This window comes from Sitodiplosis mosellana, unplaced genomic scaffold (genome assembly GCF_009176505.1).
Source record: "Sitodiplosis mosellana isolate CC-2019 unplaced genomic scaffold, AAFC_SMos_1.0 Smas_scaffold_1, whole genome shotgun sequence".
Classification (NCBI taxonomy): domain Eukaryota; kingdom Metazoa; phylum Arthropoda; class Insecta; order Diptera; family Cecidomyiidae; genus Sitodiplosis; species Sitodiplosis mosellana.
Window position 1 is genome coordinate 4,782,631 of NW_022595244.1, and position 20,592 is coordinate 4,803,222.

Sequence of the window (20,592 nt, forward strand, 5' to 3'; positions counted from 1 at the left end):
TTTTTTCTATTTTTACCGACCGCGTATATAAATAGAAGTCAGCAACCCCATCATTCCCCTGGAGTAGTGCATCTGAGACTAATTTGAACGGACTCAATAATAACAACACTGAGACAAATAACAATAACAATAATAGCAGTTCAGTAAACAGTGGAAATAACCATATAACAAGTCCACAACCGCATAACGGTAGTTCAGCACAAATCGGAAACAGCGACGACAATCCAACAACAACGCCAACAGTGACGACATCAATATCATCAACCGTGAATCGTGAGTGCAAACAATTTTCCCGTTTCGTTTCGTCAAACGAAAGCCGAGGAAGAAAAGCAATACGCTGTAGTTTAATAATGAAATCGAATAAATTTTTGATGCACACCCGTTTTTCTGTCCCATTCACTTTATGTTTCGCGACCAAGCAGCATTAATCGGCACGATGCCTGTTGGAGGTGTACAGTCGCAGAATCCAACGCAAGGACTTGTCCATTGGATGAGCGCTGTAATGGCCGAGCACATGACATCGAATTCGCATCATGATCCAACAGTCGGCATGCATTACATGTGGAACGGTGGTGTTGACGTAAGTTCTCATTCGGATATTTCATTTTATTTTTTGTTGTTCTTGTGTTACAAATTTTTCCCGCGAAGGGCGAAGTAATAGCTGGAACGAATGAATAAAGAGAAAAATCGCATACATTTCCCGAAAATTACTTTCAAATATCGAATGTTTGACATTGCATTTCCGTTGATTCATCGACCGATTTGAAATGGCATGAGCTTTGCATTTTCCCGACTCTTTTATGTACATGCTTTTGGAATCCGTCTTTTGTTGATTGCACTCTTGCAATCCGTGAAAGTGGATTTTTCTTTTGAAAGAAGAGAGGAGGCGAGGGAGAGAGATAGAGCGAGCGAAAGCAAAGGAATAGACGGGCAAAAAAATGAACTTCTCCCTATCGCATATACGAAATGCAGTTCAATCGATTTCAATAAGGTACTTTCCTTTTGTGGCAACATTTTGAAAAATGCAATGCATAAAGATGAATAGCGTACATGAAACATTTAGTTCTTTTCACGACTTCTATTCGCTTTTTTTTCGTTCCCGTTCCTCTTGTCTATTTTATATACATATATATATATCAAAGGCAGAGAGCGAGTGCAGAGCAGAAGAAAGAAAAAATGCCAAACAAGCTGAGCGAAAAATAGAGCACACAAAAGAAGAGCTTCTTCTCCCACCGTTTTGAAAACATGAACTATATAAAATTGATTTGCTTGCTTATTTCTTATGCTATACACTGTGTGTATATACCTCGCTTTCGTTCTCCGCTTCCGCATACACACGGATATTCTTTTCGCTTTATCTATTTTCTTCACTATGTTCAATCAAAATAAAAACGCTTTTTTTCTCTATGCCTCATGTGTTACTGTGCGCGCGAGCACACACAGCACTAAACAAATACATCCACCGGTTCGGATGGAAAACTTTTTTTTCACCTTTTTTCCGGTGCTCTCGCTTCGCTCCCGACTCAATTCGAACAAAGGAGCAAGAAAGAAGAGCAGAGAAAAAAAGTATGCAGTTGTCAAATATTGACAATGCGTGTTCGCTACCCCCGAAAACATTGCCAGTGTGTATGCAGCACAAATTTACACGTCTTGTCTTGTATTGTTGAATGTTTTGAACACGTCGCAGATACGTTGGCGTTTCGTTGAGAGCGCAACACGAAACATATTCAACCAGCCATAATGCATCCACCGTCAACGAACGGCAATCATCACTGCCGTCGTCGTCGTCGTCGTCATCATCGTCAAACATAAAAAAGACTCTATCGACGAATTGAAAAATCAATATTACTCAGACGAGATTCATGTGCCATCACATTACATGCCCGACCTACACTACGACACTTCTTCCGTTATGATCTTCCCCTAGATTCACCTACTACGAATGAACAAATGATCCATTCCAGTTTCATGTTGACGAATTTTTCCGGGAAATGACATGAAGAATTTTTTTATTAACGGATACCAATTTGCTTGTTTGCATAAAGCAAATTCCATACATCAAACATAACGACCGAATTAAGTGAATTACAATCTTTAAAACAATTTTAATATTCATCGAAATTTTTATGAATAATTTTTTTAATAACGATTCGCTGTTTCTTCCTTCTGGCATCCACGTACAGCAATGCGGTCAACACGTTAAGGAAATTGACTATGGCGGCTGGCCAGCACCCAGAAATCACATGACCATGAAACAAGGCTACGAGGTAAGTGTTTGTGAGAATTGTACATTCATAAAAATTGTGCTTCATTTTTTCCTCTCTTCACTTTCGCAGGCCAAAATGAATGATCATCATCCCAACAATTTGCAAAAAGGTGAATAACACCCACTAAACGGAGTTCCACTGATACGCAAACGAAAAGTTTTTGGACAAAGTTTTTTTTAAGAGCGAAAAAAAAAACATCACAAGTGGATTGGATTTGGATTATTTTTGAATTGACTCGAACTGGTATATACAAGCACACATAAGTGTGTTTGTGTATTGATAGCCGTATGTGGAGCACCTTTCACTTTTTTCAATGGTTCGCCCAATGAGAGTGATCAAAGCGACTTTACAAACAAATTTCTCTGAAAGAAATTTCATTTCAATCGACATGAACTCTTCTTATCTTATGGAAATATTTCATAGGTCATGATTTCTTAAATCAGACAAAAACACATTTTGGCAAAGATAATTCTTGCATTGCAACTGAACAAAAACACGCTTATTCCATAAATCGACTGATTACGAAGTCAACTTTCAGTGATTGTGTGACGTACGTTCAATGGAGCGCACACTATATGCAAAATGGGGCCCACCATACCCATAGCCTTCGGTAGCTCAGTTGGTAGAGCGGTGGACTGTAGAATGTACAAGTTGATATCCATAGGTCCTGTGTTCAACTCACAGTCGAAGGAAACCAAATTTTTTTTTTCTTTTTTTTATGTTTTTTTATGGATTTCATATGAAATTATTCATTATGTTTTGAAATAAAATTAAAAAAATTTTATTTTGAATTTTTTTAAATTAAAATTTGAAATTATGGCCAAACTTTGGAGCATAAAATTTCAGACAATTTTTTTGGTTACATTTTTATATTTGTTCGTATTTGCTTCAAGTTAAATTCAAATAATTGAAGTATTCTTCGAGTGAATTTGCATATTTTTGCAACATTTCGATCATTTATTGATTTTTAGTGAACAAATTGGTTCAATTTAGGCACATTCTTGATAGAAAACAGGTGTCTCATTTTGCAAATTATGCACAAGTGAATGGAACTTTCGTTCATTTAAGCGACTAATATGGCGCATTCGAAGCGACCTAGGCAAGCAATTTATATACCTTCGGTAGCTCAGTTGGTAGAGCGGTGGACTGTAGAATGTACAAGTCGTTATCCATAGGTCCTGTGTTCAACTCACAGTCGAAGGAAGCCAAATTTTTTTGCTTCCGAAAATTTTCTTAAATATTTGACGAAATTTAAATATTTTTTTGATTATCTCCGAAATGCGAATTCAAATTACTATATATGTTGAGAATTGTATTTATTTTTTCGATTTTCTTAGTATCATTTGCAAAACTTCAATTCACAGTACTAGGTAAAGCTGAACGAATGATTTGAATACGTGTTTTATTTCGTCAATTGTGCAAAAGTGAATGGAAATGTCGATCGCTTATGTGTCGACATGGGCGCATTCGAAGCGACCTATTCAAGCAATTTATATACCTTCGGTAGCTCAGTTGGTAGAGCGGTGGACTGTAGAATGTACAAGTTGATATCCATAGGTCCTGTGTTCAACTCACAGTCGAAGGAAAGCAATTTTTTTTTCTTTATTGAAAAATCGCTGGATGAAATTACGATTGGTTTTTGTTGACTTCCGAATTGCGAATTTAATATATGTATTATCTTCGTTTCAAATGATATTTAATTCTTTAAATCCCAGTCGAACAATAATCGTATTCATTTTTCCAAAAATAATTTCGGTTATTTTTATGATCGTTCTATATTCAAGCCAATTAAGTATAAATCCATAAACGCGCTATTATCGATAGCAAGCCAAAAAAATGCTTGCGATTCAAATTCTGTAAAAGTGTGCAAAAGTGAATGGAATTTGCGTCCGTTCACGCACGTAGACACATTTGAAGTGAACCATGAAACCAGTTGCTTTCGTCAGCAGTATTTCAACATCAAGCGCAATAAATCAAATGCTAAATTTATACCTCTCGAAATCCACTTGAGATATTTTATCCACTCGAAGATAATGAGAAAAGCGCCTTAAAGTAGACAATTTAAAAGAAGAACAAATTGGCTTTATACAAAATGCATGTTAATAATTTATCAATCGTTTTCTTCGTTTCTTTGCGACCGATTTGAATTATACATAGGTCATATTCTCGACGATGGTCGTCTAGAGCATCATCATCATCAACCGAGTCAGAATCACATGGCAATTTACGGGGCGGCCGGAGCATTGCGATCAAATTCGTCCAACAGTTCATCGCCGGGCGGTATTGGTGTGCATAATGTTGGCAATACGGGTCTTGGTGGCCCAGGTATCGGTGGATTGTCTCATGGTCATACAAACACACCGGCCGCACTGCTTGTTGTTCCACAGCCAATAAATGCCACTAAAATCGGTGCATCGCTTGCAAATGGGCCCGGCACTGGTCGCAAATATCAATGCAAAATGTGTCCACAGGTAAGCGCTTACCGTTTTTGTTTTTGTTTTTGCTTTATATAGTCAAACAACTTGGCGTCTGAATAATTGAAGCCAGAAAAAATGACACGCTCTCCGCCATGTAATAAGTCACAATAAATTGAGTTATTACATGGGTTTACTGTTGCTGTGTATGTTCTTTTTTTAAATAATAACATTTAGATGTTCGAAACATATTTCATCGCGATGTTTGAACCATGAATCCAAAAGAGCATAAAAAAAAATCATCAAAAATGTATACAGCGCGTTTACTCCAGATGAATATTTAATTGATTCGATAAAAAAAAGTGCCGGTTTGTCGTTGTTGTCGTCGTTGTTGTTTTTTTGTCATTCAAAGGCATGCAAATGCATCGGCAGAACAGAAAGCGAGAGAAAAAAGTGGCGCTTACGATTTTTCGTCATCGACTGAAAAAGTAAACAGCATACCAAGGGTAAAAAATTGCTTTTTTTTCTGTTCACATGCATAAAAAGAGGCAGTCTTTTTTCGCAGTGGATCTGCGATTCCGTGTTTTTTTGTTCGATCAGTCTCAGCAACAAAAGTAAAAGTATTTCGTTTTCAGCTGATGATGATTATACGGCCATTGGTGCTTTGCGTTGTTTGTGTTGTTGCTGCTGCTGCTGCCGTCGCTTTTTTTTCATTCTAGGCGTTTTGAATTCATTTTTGTTTTGATTTTTTTCTAGTGTGTAGTACACAATGTGGTTGCCGTTCACGCAAGACAAGCATAGTCAACAGCAACAGCAGAGAAAAAAATCTGCCCTAATTCATTGTTTTTGTTTGTTGGCGTCAGCCTCTTTTTTGTCTCGGCGTATACGTATGGAACAACAAGAACGACGGTGGAAAAGAAGTGAACCAAAACCAAGTCGGCAAGTACACAATCGTCGCTTCGATGCTCTCTCTCTCTCTCTCTCTCTCTTGCTCTATCTCTCTGTCTTGCTCTCGCTGTTCATTTATATGTTTCTGGCTACGTACATTTTTTTTCTCTCTCGTCTCTATCATCTGGCAGACTACCTATACTTTAGCATTGGCTCTTGGTCTATGTACTCGCGGCGAAATGTTCTTGTTGTTTTTATGCCATCCAGAGGGGAAAAAAGCTTTCATTCTTTTTCAGACATTCAAAACGTTTTTTTTGCCATCTTTTCCATTTGTTTACTTTCGATACATGAATGAACGCCACCACATCGAATGTTGGTGTGTATTTTTTTTTATTCTTTTGCCATGCCTATGCCTACAAAGTTGGGGAAAATGGATTCGACATCGTCCAGACTACCTGTTCTACTCTTCACACTGACATTTATTTATCTTCAGGTTGTGCTTTATGATATCAATCCGGCATGTCTTTTTCTGTCCAACACACTTTTTTCGACGTGTGTGCGAAGTAAATTACGTAGGAGTTCTAACCATTATTAGAGAACCGTCTGTCAAAACCAAGATTGATGGAAATTTAATATTTTCTCATGCGCGTTTCCGCATCAGACGGAATTCTTCTTTCAATGGCCCGAAGTTGTTGTTGTTGTTGTTGCTTGAAATGAAAAGTGATGCTGTTGTGGTTGAAAGATTGAAAGCAAAAGTGAAACTGCGTCTGATTCTGATTTGTGTGTTGGCTTAAAACAATGGCTTACAGCAATTTGTCTGAATTTTTCAATGTCAGTTGGGAGTCAATGCGGCAATGGCAATGGTACAATCGAGTGTGAGTGTGTTAGTTTGTGTGTGTGCAACTGCAGCAATTACCTTAAAAACTCAGTTTGCCCTATGTTCATTGCCAATTAGACGTGATGATATTTCAGTTTTCAATAGCCCGGCTACCGACGAAAATGCGTTTCAAATATCCGAAAATCGACTTCAATCGATCGATACAGATAATTATATCAATCAAGTTCATGTCTGTACGATTTGAAATGCCAAATTTTGCGAATCGAATTTCAATTCTGTACGGTTTTGTGTTGCTGCTGCTGCGGCTGCTGATTTTCAGATATAAACATTTTCGCATAAATGTTTACCGTCTGTCTCTCACGTAACTAATTGTCACGATTCAACTTTGATACGATTAATTAAATCAAATGGTTAGCATCATTGTCCCTGTGACCGCAAACGTCATCGTCGATGATTCAAAAACATACTTCCGAAATCAAAGACCCACGGTAATTTATGTGATTTACAATGCGCAATTCAATCAATCAGCAGCAAAAAACGAGCCAACATCTTGTGCTCTTCATTCTTGAAGCGTGTGCGCAAGGGTAGCTAAACTAAAAGTAAGACCGGCTACAAATCATACGCACGAGATAAGTAAATGTTAATTGAATTCTGTCAAGCATTGATAACCCGGTAAGAAACACACAGTCGAAGTGATTTCAAATCCAAAGCAATGCCTCTGCCGCTGCCGTCGTCGTCATCTTCGTCATCGGAAGCGTTGTCGTTGATGTGGTTTTGATTATGACGCCTACCGCACGTCATGTTCAAGTAACCGAAATTACCGATTCATTGTTATAGCTACAATTAAGGCGAGTGCGCGCAAGCGTTTGCTCATTGTCTTGGCTCTCGATCTATTTTCGGGCATCAGATCATCATGTACCGTGCATACGATACACACATGAATCGAACAAAACACAAAAGAAACCCGAAAAAAGCTAAAAGTCACCTTCAATGTCAAGATCATCGTCAAAGTAAAACCAAACATATGATCTAATGTTGAATATATCTTTTCCCATCGAGTTTTCGATTGATTGCTTACCCGACCGACCGACCGACCGACCAACAAATATGTAATACATTGTTGAGTGTGTCGAGTACTTGGGTCACGCTCATGAAATAAATGGCTCCCTTTCGCAGTCTCTTTCTCTATCTCAGTTGGGGCCGTCCAAATTTTATTGGGAACAATACGAAAATTGGTTTAGTTTCGCATGCGAAATCAGCATAAATTTCAATAGATTTTCGTTGTTTTGGCTTATGATTTACGGCTCGCAATTGATGCCAACGAACAATGGTTACTTTTTTGAATGGAGAATGAAGGAAGGAAACGACGGAGAAGAAAAAACTCAAGCAGCGTAATAATGTGTCTGGGTGAGTATAGCATATGTTTTATTTTGTGCATACTTACAAGTTTGATTGGCACGCATTTTGATAGCATGCCGAATATAAAAACCGAAAATGGCATAGCAGAAATGTGAACGATCAACAAAATCGAGACCGACACTGAACACATTCACACCATTTATCGTTTTGCTACATTTTCATGTTCAAATGTGGGCAATTCTCGCTATAATAACCTCTTAGACGTGCGACTCGAGTGTATGTAACCTACCAATGCGTAATGATTCGTAATTATACATGCGATTCGATGGTGTACCTTTTGAAATGGTGCTCAAGGTCGACTTCTTAAACGCGGCTTTGCATGTCGTCTTTGTAATTTCCAACGCGTTGTTGGTAACGAACCACACGAATTCGATGCAAAGACGGTCGGTTTCGTTGCGCTCACAATTCAGTGTGAATTGGTTATTACCATTCATTTGGGCCAAATGATTTGGATTCTCTATTTCGATGTAAATGATCAGATAGAAAAGTGTTTACGGATGACTTGGCCATTTGAAGCCATCAGCTCACTATGTTTTTGCCAAAAAGGATGCAGCGAAGCGGAAGCCGAAAAAACACATTCAATCAGTATCAAATAAAGTGATGCGATAGAAATGACAAAAATAGAAATTACATAAATTAACGAATGAAAAAATGTTTGTTCAACTCACGCAATTTTATTTCAGAGACAAAATGATTTTTGCAAATCAGATAAATTACCAGCTTTTGTGTGCTGAAAAATTGAAATCAAATATAAAATGGTTGAAGTTTTATATGCTATTGATAATAAATAGACGCATTCGATGAGATGATTTCATTATTGTCTCTCGTAATTCCAAATTAAAATTAGTCGATTTTATTTCGTCAAACATTGTTAGCATGTTCACTCTGTTTTTTTTTTAATTCGGGCCAGTATGTGTGAGTTCATTTTCAATTTACATAATGTTATGTTGTATGGCAGGGGCGAGGATAGTGTGGCGTCGTTGAAAAAAAGAGGGGCGAAAAAAAATGCGGAAAATTTAATTCGTATAATTTAACATTGGGCTACGTCCATGTTTGCTAAATGCACACAAACACATGCACAAATACACATATAAAGAGAACATTGAGTGCGACGTTCACCAACCACTCCGGGTTGATTCCCTATTTTGTGCATATCGAATGCAAATATCTCTCGTATTACAAATCAAATTCCATCGAGTGGTTTTCGCTCTATCTCGTTCCCTCTCTGTGTCTCTATCTCTCGATTGCTGTGTATTTGTGATGGCATTTTATTTGTTTCGCCATTAAAAATCATCGCACATTTTTTTCTCTCTTCTGATTAAAATCTATTTATTTTTCATAATTTTCATACTCCGTTGATATTGGCTGGTCACAGAGTTTGTGGTAACGATTCGTCGAAATAAAAATGCAAACGAATGCAAAGTATTTTGAGGCTGCATCTACGAGTGCAGTATTCTTCAAATGGGGCTCATAATGCCATAGACCATGGTCTATGTTAAGTGAAATTCAGTTGAATGAACGAACTAGGGAGAGTCGAATTGAGACACAGCGTCAAACGCATATAGCAACCGAATAAAAATCGATTTTTTTTATGTAATGCCGTTTTTTTCTCTCGCTCGTACACCATCACCGCCACCCTCTCTTGCTTCACTCTTTCAACATAGCTCGAACATGAAACGTGCACCAGTTATTTCGTTGTGCGGCTATCCCTTTTCAGCGTTCGTTTACACAATTTTTAGTCATTATTTGTTTAAAATTAAATACGAAAAAAATCGCATCACTCGGTTTTCACTCGTTTTTTTTTATTATTTCATTCGTTCATTCATTCCATGATTGTGTCTGTTGTTGTATCGTTCGTTCGTTCATTCGTCGCTGTAATGAATTTTCTAAAGCCTCAGTTGCAGAAAAAAAAAGAATATTTTATTTGCGTTGCCCGGGCATTTTCGTGTTTGGTATTTTATGTCGAGCGCACATATACCTACCCAAACACACACACTCATGTACACACCAAACCATCGAACGAACGAGAAAGGCAATGGAAGTGAGCGAGAGACCAACAGAAGAAGAAAAAAATAACAAAAATTTGATGAAATAAATAGGAAAAACTAAATGCGAACCACGGAAAAAAATGGCAGAAAAAATAAATATAAATAGCCAGCATACAGCGATTTTGGTGTGCATGAAGCGGGAGAATATCACCTCTTTCTCTCCTATGTGATGAAGGCAATGGCCAAATTGGAAAAAAAATATATTCGGATATACATAAAAGCGGTAAAGCGGTGCATTGCGCGCAACGCGGGGAAAAAATCGACAAAAAGAGAGAGTGAGCGAAAGAGAGCTAAAAAAAAAACTATTTAAAAACATAATAAAATGCTATAATTGCATATTTCGTTCCGTAAATCAAAATCTATTGCTCGCGCAATTCGGAACCCGAAACAACAACAACGATAGAAAAAAATGCTCAAATGAAAATTCCATATTGAATGCCACGCGAAATATTCCCGACCGCCTATTTGAATATGCGGATAGAATGGCCATAAAAACGGATATGAGAAAGAACTGATTGTGCTGCTGCTGCAGCTCGATGCATTTGGAACATGTATTCGATTCGTTTGGTCGGTGTGAAACCCGGAGCAATGCAGCTCAAAGCAAACCGATCCGATTTATGTACAATGCAGAATCGAAATCACATCAAATGATTCCATTTTTGTTCGCCAAATCTTGCTCGCATCTAAACTTTAACGATACTAGGATGAAATTTCCATGCGATTCAAATGAATCGAGCTGCAACTGAATATTAACCTTTTGACCAAAGTCGATTCAATCATTAAACGCGCTAAATGAACACGCGTAAAAATCAAATCCATTAAATCAAGCGTTCGCGCTGCATACGAAGAGCGAGACAAAAAAACCAAATCATCGAAAATACCTGTCAAATCTATAGAAATGTGCATTTTTCCATTGGCTATTGTATTCGATGCCAGCGAGACATGGAATTGACTATTCAACTCAGCCGAAACAAAAGAGCAGCCCCGCAAATGACAATCGCCCATTGCTTATTGCCAATGTTACATCGACCCAGGAATTATGTACAATTTTTTTTAAAACGCAAATTTTTGCTCGTACATGATGGCAAATAGCACATACGAAGGAAAAAAAAAGTTATATACTCGCCAACAATGCTCATCGAATGGCAAATGAATGTTTGATTCAGGCGCAAAAATTCTAAATCAAAGCAAATGTTATTCGATCAAATATTTAGGTATTTGAAACTTTTAAAATTGCATTTATTACATTTCAAAAATGATATTAATTCCACAATCGAATGGAATATTTCATGGATTAGAGCTTTTTTTCACATCGAAATCATTGTCGCTAATTCTTCTGATAATGATTTATGTACAGTTTTCAGTAATGATGGTGGTGGCAGCGGTGATTGTCCCGTCATGTACATGATATCGCACGTAGTGCTTGTACCGTGATTTTCATAGGTTTTACGAGATTTTGACGAGCTATCCGGTGTACATACATATTTTCGACTCAACAACGAAGTAGCAGCCGAAAGATAAACGAAAGAGATACACGACGAAAAAATTCGCAGAAAAGTTGTTTCGTTGAGAAGCACCGAGCACACAGAAAAAAATGGAACGAAAAACGATTATGACACCTCCGGCTCGCTGCATGCATCTTCGTCTCGAAAACGCGACATGACATCCACTTCTCATACTCCTCGGCCATTCGAGTCTTGGCTTGGTGTGTATGTGCGTTTATATGCGCCTGTTTTGTGTTGAAAATCGCTATCACCCTTTTTTTCACCCACGATTTGCGTGGTGCCTCTCCACCGATTGCACTACGCGATAAAACGCAGACAAATCGAGAGAAGAGATTCGCGCGCGTATTCCTCTCGTTCGTTCATAAAAATGTGTGTTTCTTTTTTCTCGATGTGTGTTTTGTACACACGCTACACTCGGGCGGCTGTACTATACGGTAAAGAGCCCCCAAATACGTGCACTTTATTCGATTTGTGTTCGAGTTGCATGTTTCGGGTTGGTGTGTACATAGAAAAATGATGATTTGTACACGCTGTGTCGCTGTCTCACTCATCCGCACGCTCGCATACAATCTAAAATCAACACCACTGAACTTGGCTATGCTTTATTGTGTGAATTCGGAGTTTTTTTTTCCCGTTGCGTCCAATACGGATGGGGCGAAAAAAATTCGATACAAAGACAAATACATACACGACGCTAAGCGACAGGCACAACTGGCGAATGCCATTGCGAGTGTGAGCGAAAGAGAAAGCGATAGCGGGTGGCCGAAAGAAAAAATGTGAAAAAATTTCCCGATTTTTTCTGTTGTGAGTGTAGAAGTGCGTGCACAGAAACGACTAGAGAGAGAAAAAATCGAGCTAGCGCATTTTTGGCGTTCGGCTTGTTTGATGCCGTTGTATGAGTGTATGTATACAATGTGTGTGTGTGTTTGTGTTGAATGGAAAAAATGCTCCAACGTTTTTTTTTTCTCCCGTTCGGTATATAGGAGGATTTAGTAGACGAGAGCGAAAAAATTCGGAATGAACGAAAAAAAGCAAAAGCATCGAACGAACAGAATCAGTAACCGCGCGCGCTTGCTGTGTGTGATTGTGTGTGCAATGTGCACGTACAGTGGAAAGGGGTTGACGGGAAAAAATCGGTTTTTGAAACGAGAAAAAATGCTTTCGACTTGATGCTTCCATCTCTTATTCGCTACCGGTCAGCCAAGTATCGGTCCATCGCATCGATAGAAAGAGAGAGAGAGAGGGAGAGAGAGAGAGAGACTTTTTCCACCACATAATCTTGCTCCTGCTGCTTGTGTGTGCTATGCTGTGCTGCTGCTGCTGTTCGTTGCTTTTTTCCTCTTTGATTCCGTTCGGTTCTGCATTTTTATTTCGCTATTTACTTATGTACGTGCTTGTGCAGACGTTTTTTATGTTTTAGTCGCCGATTTGCAAAAAAAAATCAACCCCTTCCACTGTGTCAAAGCAAACGCATGCACACACACATTCACATACATTCTAACGGAGACAATAGGAATTGCACATAAAACATCACTTGTTTTAAATTGATATTGACGGCTATGTGTGTATGTGTTGCTATGTGTTGTTGTTGTTGTTGTTGCTGTACACCGACCGATTCATTACCGCCGCCGCCGTCGCCATCAACCGCCATCCTCGCCGATCAAATGAAACAAATCACTTAATTTACCTACATAATATTCCACGTTGGAATTATTTTTTTCGGTCTGACAACGCCAACAGATTCAGCTCATTTGATTTGATATACCAATTTTAAACTGCCAAATTACCAAAATGTTGGTGATGATAATAATCAAATCTCATACCCGCTGCACGATGAGACCAAATGCATCAACTGCCTATATATGTCGCTATGTACGTGTAGTTATGTGATTGATTGTGCGCAAAAATTGTAGGCTGATCCAAAATTGTTTTCCATTTAAAACTTCCAAAAATGAAGTAATTTATTGGAAATTTACGCCAAAGTTAATGATCTTCTTTTTCATCGTAACGATGCTCGAAATCCCACTTGTAAAATGAGATTCGGGTCTCTTGCTTGCTTTTATGCGTTTGGCTGAAGTCGCATCATATTTCGTCTCACGTTGAAGAATGTGGAAAATTGAAGAATTGGTTGGCTTCTGTCGACCACTTTGTTTATTATTGCTCCAGCATAACAATAACTGCTGCTTTACAGCGCGAAAAAGACTTGAAATTCTTTGAACGAGCACCGCATAGCGCTTGAAATTCTTCGAAACGGATATGATTTAATCCAAAATGGGTCTCACAACCATTTATCGAAAGGAGCGGCAACGACGAAGAATGTCGACGATTTCATGATTTAAAATATGTCGAAATACTTAGCATTTTTCAATTCTGTTTGAATCACATCGAACAAAGTGAATGCAAAATGTTGGATTAGCTTCATGTCATCGTTGCATCGCGCTGCTTTCGAACCAACCGAACAACCAACCTCTCCAAACAAATACACGTTCCAAGAGAAGCGCACACTTTGTGCATGTGTAAGTTTTATGCCAAAAAGAGAGAAAGAGCGAAAAAAATTTGCATGTTTTCTGAAAAAAATGGGAAAAAAGCATTTTTTTTCGGTGGTGTGATGAATTCCGTTGCTTCGACATGTAAAGCGATAAAGAGAAAGAGAGAAGGAGATGCCGATTCGGCTTGCAGCACATTTGCCAAAGTGTGGATGGCAATACGCTGTTGCTGCTGTTTCCTTGCTCTTCAAAACCAATCCAACTTGCAACTGCGATGACGATGGCTCTCATGCTGTGAATGGTATGAATCGTCTTCTATCCCTTTCGGCTCCGTTCACTTTTCGATTCTAGGTTTCATTATACATCTAGGTTGGTATCACAGCAACCAGAAACGTGAACTTGTATTCGTTCGTATTCGATTGAGTTGCGTTTTTTCCATGTTATGCTTTTTTTCCACCGCTCGTTCGTAAGTATGGAGTATTTTTTCGCATCCTCGAAAGAAAAATCGGCGCTCAAAAATCTTTTTTTTCTTCTGTGTTATTCATTGTGTGTATGTGTCGTCGTAGTTGCCATACGTAGTATTCTCGATGCGAATTTTTCCGTTTACTTTCGACAGTAAACACACAACCATTTTTTCGTTTTCGGAGCAGTTTTCCATCGCCGTTTTGGTATTCCATCTCGCTTCGGATCGCTTGAATGTGAATCGTGTTCGGTGCGAGCAAGTAAGCGGTGTACGCGCGCCGCCGATGATGATGATTTTTTCTTTCGCCCGTTCGGTGTGTGAACATTCGAAGCAGCATTTTTATATTGGTGCTGTCGAAGGCGAGCGAACCGATCGCAGAAAAAAAAAGAAATCAAAAAAAAGCAGCAGCGTCGGCAACGACACAGAAACGAGAAAGAAAAGAAGAAAGACAAATTCGTCCTGTACGGTGTACATAAAACAGTGTATACCCGATTCGGTTGGGATATTGAAAATGGATGTATGTATTTGCGGTTCAAGAGAATCTCGTGTTTCGGCCGTTTCCGTGGCAGTGTGTGTTGCTGAGTGCCTGTATGGTCGTCGTCGTCGTCGTCGTCGTTATCTGTGTGTTATAAAAATCGGTATAATGCTTGTTTGGGTGATCTGAGAGCATCATCAGCAGAAAAATGTGTAGCAGCAGTGGCAGCGACGGCGGCGGCGGTGGCAGCAGCAATAGAGCGAGACCGAGTACCACCAGCACAGCACCATCATCATCATTGAATGCTACACGACATCACACTCGGTGTGTGATTGTACACAAGCATTTTGCCGATAATAATAAAAATTGTATGTACTACACACAGGGCACACTTGATGTTTCGCGCGCGTATGAGTGAGACACTGCAAGTACAACAACATAAACGTGCACAACACATTCAAGTACATAATAATTTTTTTTTCATTTTTTTCGTTTGGTTTGCTATCGCGCGCTCTCCGTCTCTCGTTCACGCTCACACACGCCATCCCTGTCGTGCATGCTGCCGTTGTCAATCTGCCGCGTTTCGCCACTCTGCTCTTGGCTATATGAATTACGTCTATCTACCAAATGTGTTTTATATAGATATTTTACAGAATATAATTTTTTTTCGTACGGCTGCTGTTGCCGCCGCCACCGCTGCTGCCGCTGCTGCTGCTTCTCGTTTTTCGTTTGCTGTTGTTCATTTCATCCGCACATTTGTATCTGGAAATGAGGCGAAAAAAGAAGGAACACCAACCGAACGGGTATACATAGCGATTTTTATACACACAGAGCATCGGTGGTGGTTAATAGTCGTAGTCTTCGTTGTCGTCATCATCATATAGAAGCGAATTAGAGAACCGAATATATTGTTTCAGCTTTTTTTCGTGACTCCGTTAAGTTTAGTCGAGGCTTTACATTGAATTGGGCAACACACGTTTTGTAGTTAAACACCGACTACAAAACAATAACAGTGACGCGACAAATCTCGGCAAAGCAACCAACTCAGAACGAACACACACCAAAAAAAAATTCATCACGAAACCAAAAAAAAAAAAAATCTGAGCGTATCAAATAAAAATAGGGGATCGTCGCTTTTTGCCGATTTTTTTGTGTATTCTTCTCCGAAGTGCAAGCATTATTCCAATAAACTGCGATTCTCGATGCAAAACTTGCGCTCGACTTTTTATCACACTGTAAACGAAATCCAGACGAAAAACGCATAAAAACCCGCAAAAAAAAAACGCACACAAAAAATCATCTTGATTGTAACGACCCATTTTGAAACGACGGCGTGGAATCGCGCTCATTTTGGCGCCGACAAGGAATTAGCGACCAAAATACTAAGAGAGAAAGACACACGGAAAACACATCGCACACAAAATAACAACAAGTCGTTTAACCAAAACAAACATCAATTTCACCTCTATCGGTTTCTTATCCCGAATCCACGACATAACAATACACAGACCAACATACATTCGATGCACAGCATTGGCGCGCGAACCAGATTAAAGTGGATGATTGTGAGATCGAAATTGAAATGAACCAACGAAAGAGTCTTGTGACGATGACAACGGACAAAGTCAAGCGTGAATAAAAGAGAAGAGGAAGAAAAAACTTGCAGAATTGAAGCCGAAGGAAAATCGCTCGAAAATTAAGTTAGAACGTTATTTGATTGGATCGATGAAAAGAGATTTCGGTGGGTGTTTGCGCATAAAACGTGGTTGCGGCAGCGGCGGCAGCAATGCTCTCAAGTGTTTTCCGAATGTTTTCTTGAAATTCCATTTCGCAAGTGCTTGACACAAACGACGACAGTGATTATGATTTTTGCTAAATTCATTTGAGCCAAAATTTCAACAAAAAAAAAACGAAAAAAAAATCCACGTTTGCTTCTTCCGGCGATGTTATTCGTTTGAAAAATTAAAGCAGTGTCAAACAAAATTCGTTATTATTGACTATTTCGAAGAGACTCTTTCATGCGCCAAAAAAATTATCCAAAACAAAATTCATGTGATTTCAGTGTTTTCCGGTGAATTTAAAATTAACGAGAGATAGCTAAAGTAAAAAAAAATAACCGAATTTCGAAATAAGCCAAAAAAAGAAGATTGCCATTGCATTGAATAATCCGTGTGTGTACGTGTGCCAATTTATGAATCTCACAATTTTTGCGAGCCAAAGCAAAAAAACCAACCAAAAGAACATTTGATTAAATCACAAAACGAAACGAAAACCAAATCCATTTCGATGCAGTCCGTAATTGATTATAGGCCGTCACATGGCGGCGGTTTGGATTATCATAATTCTCCGTTGATTGGCGAAATTCCCGCTACCGATTTGTATCACATGCATCGTTCCATCGATCAGTTGCGTTCGCTAAATGAGCGCGGCACTCTGAATCATATCGCATCGTCGATGAACAACACCGACTTGAAATCAACATCGTCTGGCCCACAGAGTGCATCAGCACTTCAATTAGAATACAAATTGTATAACAATAACAATAACAATGCACACGAGCACAATCATCAGTCGCATCATGACAACGGTATGGAATATTTGAAGAGCGATGTCAGTGCACTGATTGATGAACAAAACGAGAAAATTGAATCGGTTCTGAAGCAGGTTGAGAAACATGAAATTGATTCCGCGTATAATGCATCATCGATATCGCCTAGTTCAACACCACCGCCGGTGCCGTTGACCGATGGACGTGGTCGCAAAAAAGGCTCGAAAAAGGTACGAAAATCGCTATGTTCAATCCAGAGTGTGCCTTCGTATACTCACACACGTCGACTTAATCGCTTTTCATTCTTTTTTTTGCATTCGTCGCTTGATACATTCTCTCGATTTCGAAGGGGGAACTTTTCGCACATACACACACATCCAGCAAAACGATTTTCAGACAGGAACATGTTTTTTCACTTAATAGCCAAATTGAAAAGTAGGCATAATTTATTCGAAACGCGAGCGCTAGACAATTTTTCCAGCTTGCAAAAGTTAATTTTTTACAGTTTTTTTGTGTGGATATTTTGGGTATTTACGTACATAGACTTCTGTATGTTGGTCATAGTTTTGAGACACAAACGCGCATGCAAATGAATTCGAACCGATTTCAAATCACATATTTTTAGGCTTAAATAAAATGGTTGCTTCGTTTAAAAACACATCAAATTTGACATGAGTTGTTTAGGTTTGTGATGGCAAATTTTTTACATTTTTTTTAAATTTGTGTATAATTTTGAATGTCTCAGAAAAAATACTAATGTTCCTCACATCAGCATTTTAAAAATTCAACGCTCAATTTATTTCAAATGAATAATAAATTTCTGCATGGTAGTTTGCATTTTTTGAATTCATGATCAAATATCTGGCTGACTTTGTTCTTTTTTTTTACGAAATCGGTGTTTCGTTGTGTTTCATCAACTTTTTGCATTTTGAATGACAACAGACAACAAGTAACAACATTTGTTAAAGTCACATTGCATTAGTTTACTGTCGATTTTATTTACTTTTGCCGATAGGTGAGAATGTAGTTCAGATTGACACCAAGAATTCATTATGAATGGTAAATTGTTTACTGGAGAAAATCAAACTTTCTGAAACATATGTAAAATTTATTCTTTCAACTTCATATTTGAGACTCTTACTCTCCAAGAAAAATGCAGAATGATAAACTTGGTTTTCATGCCAATCTATAAAGAAAAAACGAAAAACACATAGTGTCGTGTGACATAACTATTTGGTCCGCACATACGATCGACGAATGGAGTCAATGTGTGAAGTGTACCATTGGCCCCGGTTCATATAACGGGGATGTAGCTCAAATGGTAGAGCGCTCGCTTAGCATGTGAGAGGTACCGAGATCAATGCTCGGCATCTCCAAATCTTTTTTTTTTATTTTCAATCTTTCCAACGGAAATATTATAATAATGCCGTTTCCGACCCAGTAGGTTTAACTTTTTTTTGCATTTTTTTAATCATAAAAATTAATTTGAAGCCAATTTTCAGTTGTCGATTTAAAATTGAATACTGTTCATTGAATTTAAGTTGTTGATTCAATATATTTTTTTATGTGTTCTACTACTTTGAACAATTGAACATTGCTTTGCATAAAAAATGTCAATATCGAGAAGAATATTTTAATTTCAACAAGTTGATTACAAATTTCTTGCGTTTGCTCGAAGTTGCTTAACGCTTATTGCAATTATTGCCAATCGATCGATTGTACACTAAAATTATCCTTGTTGTACAATCGTACATCCAAAAGAAGACGCTGCTAATGCATTTGCTTACAACTCAAGCTTGTTGCAACTTCAACACCGAACTCTTGACAACGAAGAATGAAAGCAAAAGTGAAAAACAGAAAGATTTCACGCTCCCCCATCCAAATATTTTCATTAAATTTTTTATGCACTTCTCTTGCACAAATGGAATACCAAATTGTATCCGGTTATTTTGAAAATGTTTAACAAAGAAATTAACAGTTTTCATGAAGAATTTATAAATCACATAAATTTAAATTGCAATTCATCTCGTGATTTGGCTGGAGAGAGAAAAAGTGTATAAGTGGATTGGTAAACTATTTTTCGAGCATGGATTGAGTTGCTATGTTCGTCTAATAGAGTGATCTTTCAGTTACTGAAATGAAAAAAAAAGAGTTTTATGTCAACCAACGTTTTTTCGCTTCATCAGCCAAAAATTCACGGCATTTGAATGGAATGTTCCATAGTTCATTGTGGCAAACTAATAACTCGACTGAATAACAAAGTCGAAATCACAATCAATTCTACAATAGAATTTATTCAACAACAATTACCAAAAATCTGGATTGAAACAATCAATCGCCGACCAAAACATGTTTTTCGCTTCATCTCATTTGAGATTATGAAATGTTGTCAATGCGTCAAGTATGACATTGTATAAAATTGTATAAATCAGTGGTACATTTGTTGGTAACATTCGTATTCGGTGAGTGGATATAATGTGTTTGTCTGTTTTTTGCTTATAAAAAGGTTTTGTTTATCATAAATGTGTTACATAGATAAACTGCAATAGATATTGAGGAGTGAACGGTTTGTTTACTACACACAGTCAATTCATGTCGTGTATAAAAACCGAATTTCCCTATCTTTATTCCAACCAATAAACAATATATAAATATATCACTTTCTTCGCGAATAAATAAAACCAGAAAAAAGGAATTGTTGTCGCATGTCCAGGCATGGAGCGTCGTGCTTATGACATGTCGCTCTATAGCTGGATTAAATTTCGTGCGGATGCTTATAATAATAACAGCATTATTTAACTCAAAACACAGTAACCAAGTGTTCGTTCAAACAACCATAGTTATTGGAGGGAATTGGCTATTTTTAATTAATGACCCTGTCGTTACCAGTGAAACTGATGCAAAAACAAAAGTGTGCTGTAAGTGGCCATTAAATTACGTTCACACAATTTGTTCTCACACCATGTGTTCTGTGTTAAACTTGTTGAACACAATTTCCAAATGTTTTGTTCCACTTGAATTCAATGAAAATTTACGTATTTTGACGTTGTCATGTGCTTTAAAGTAGTTGCTATGATCGAGAATGAGAAACAGTACTGAATGGAACGAATTCTATGAATGGCACCAGCAAGAAAACTGATAAGAATTCATTTTAAAAAAATATTTGGGACAAAAAACAATGTCCACACACTCGGATGATGATTGAAACCAATGAAAATTGAAAATAAAAGTGAAAAAAAAA

General features: G+C 38.0%; 1 protein-coding gene and 3 non-coding genes across 6 annotated transcripts in view; all 4 read left to right on the top strand.

Moving 5' to 3' along the window:
• LOC129580511 (zinc finger protein rotund) overlaps positions 1–20,592 on the top strand; it is a 74,373-nt gene that overhangs the window by 45,156 nt on the left and 8,625 nt on the right. For all 3 annotated transcript variants that reach the window (XM_055470989.1, XM_055470988.1, XM_055470987.1), the window contains 5 exons: positions 36–273; positions 423–580; positions 2,184–2,267; positions 2,337–2,376; positions 4,425–4,738. In XM_055470989.1, the coding sequence (XP_055326964.1) occupies positions 36–273; positions 423–580; positions 2,184–2,267; positions 2,337–2,376; positions 4,425–4,738 (834 nt within the window). The remainder of the gene's footprint in view (positions 1–35; positions 274–422; positions 581–2,183; positions 2,268–2,336; positions 2,377–4,424; positions 4,739–20,592) is intronic.
• Trnay-gua (transfer RNA tyrosine (anticodon GUA)) lies at positions 2,872–2,959 on the top strand. Its single transcript is given in 2 exon segments — positions 2,872–2,908; positions 2,924–2,959. It is a non-coding gene; the product is annotated as a tRNA-Tyr (tRNA).
• Positions 3,383–3,470, top strand: Trnay-gua (transfer RNA tyrosine (anticodon GUA)). The gene is given in 2 exon segments: positions 3,383–3,419; positions 3,435–3,470. It is a non-coding gene; the product is annotated as a tRNA-Tyr (tRNA).
• On the top strand, positions 3,765–3,852 carry Trnay-gua (transfer RNA tyrosine (anticodon GUA)). Its single transcript is given in 2 exon segments — positions 3,765–3,801; positions 3,817–3,852. It is a non-coding gene; the product is annotated as a tRNA-Tyr (tRNA).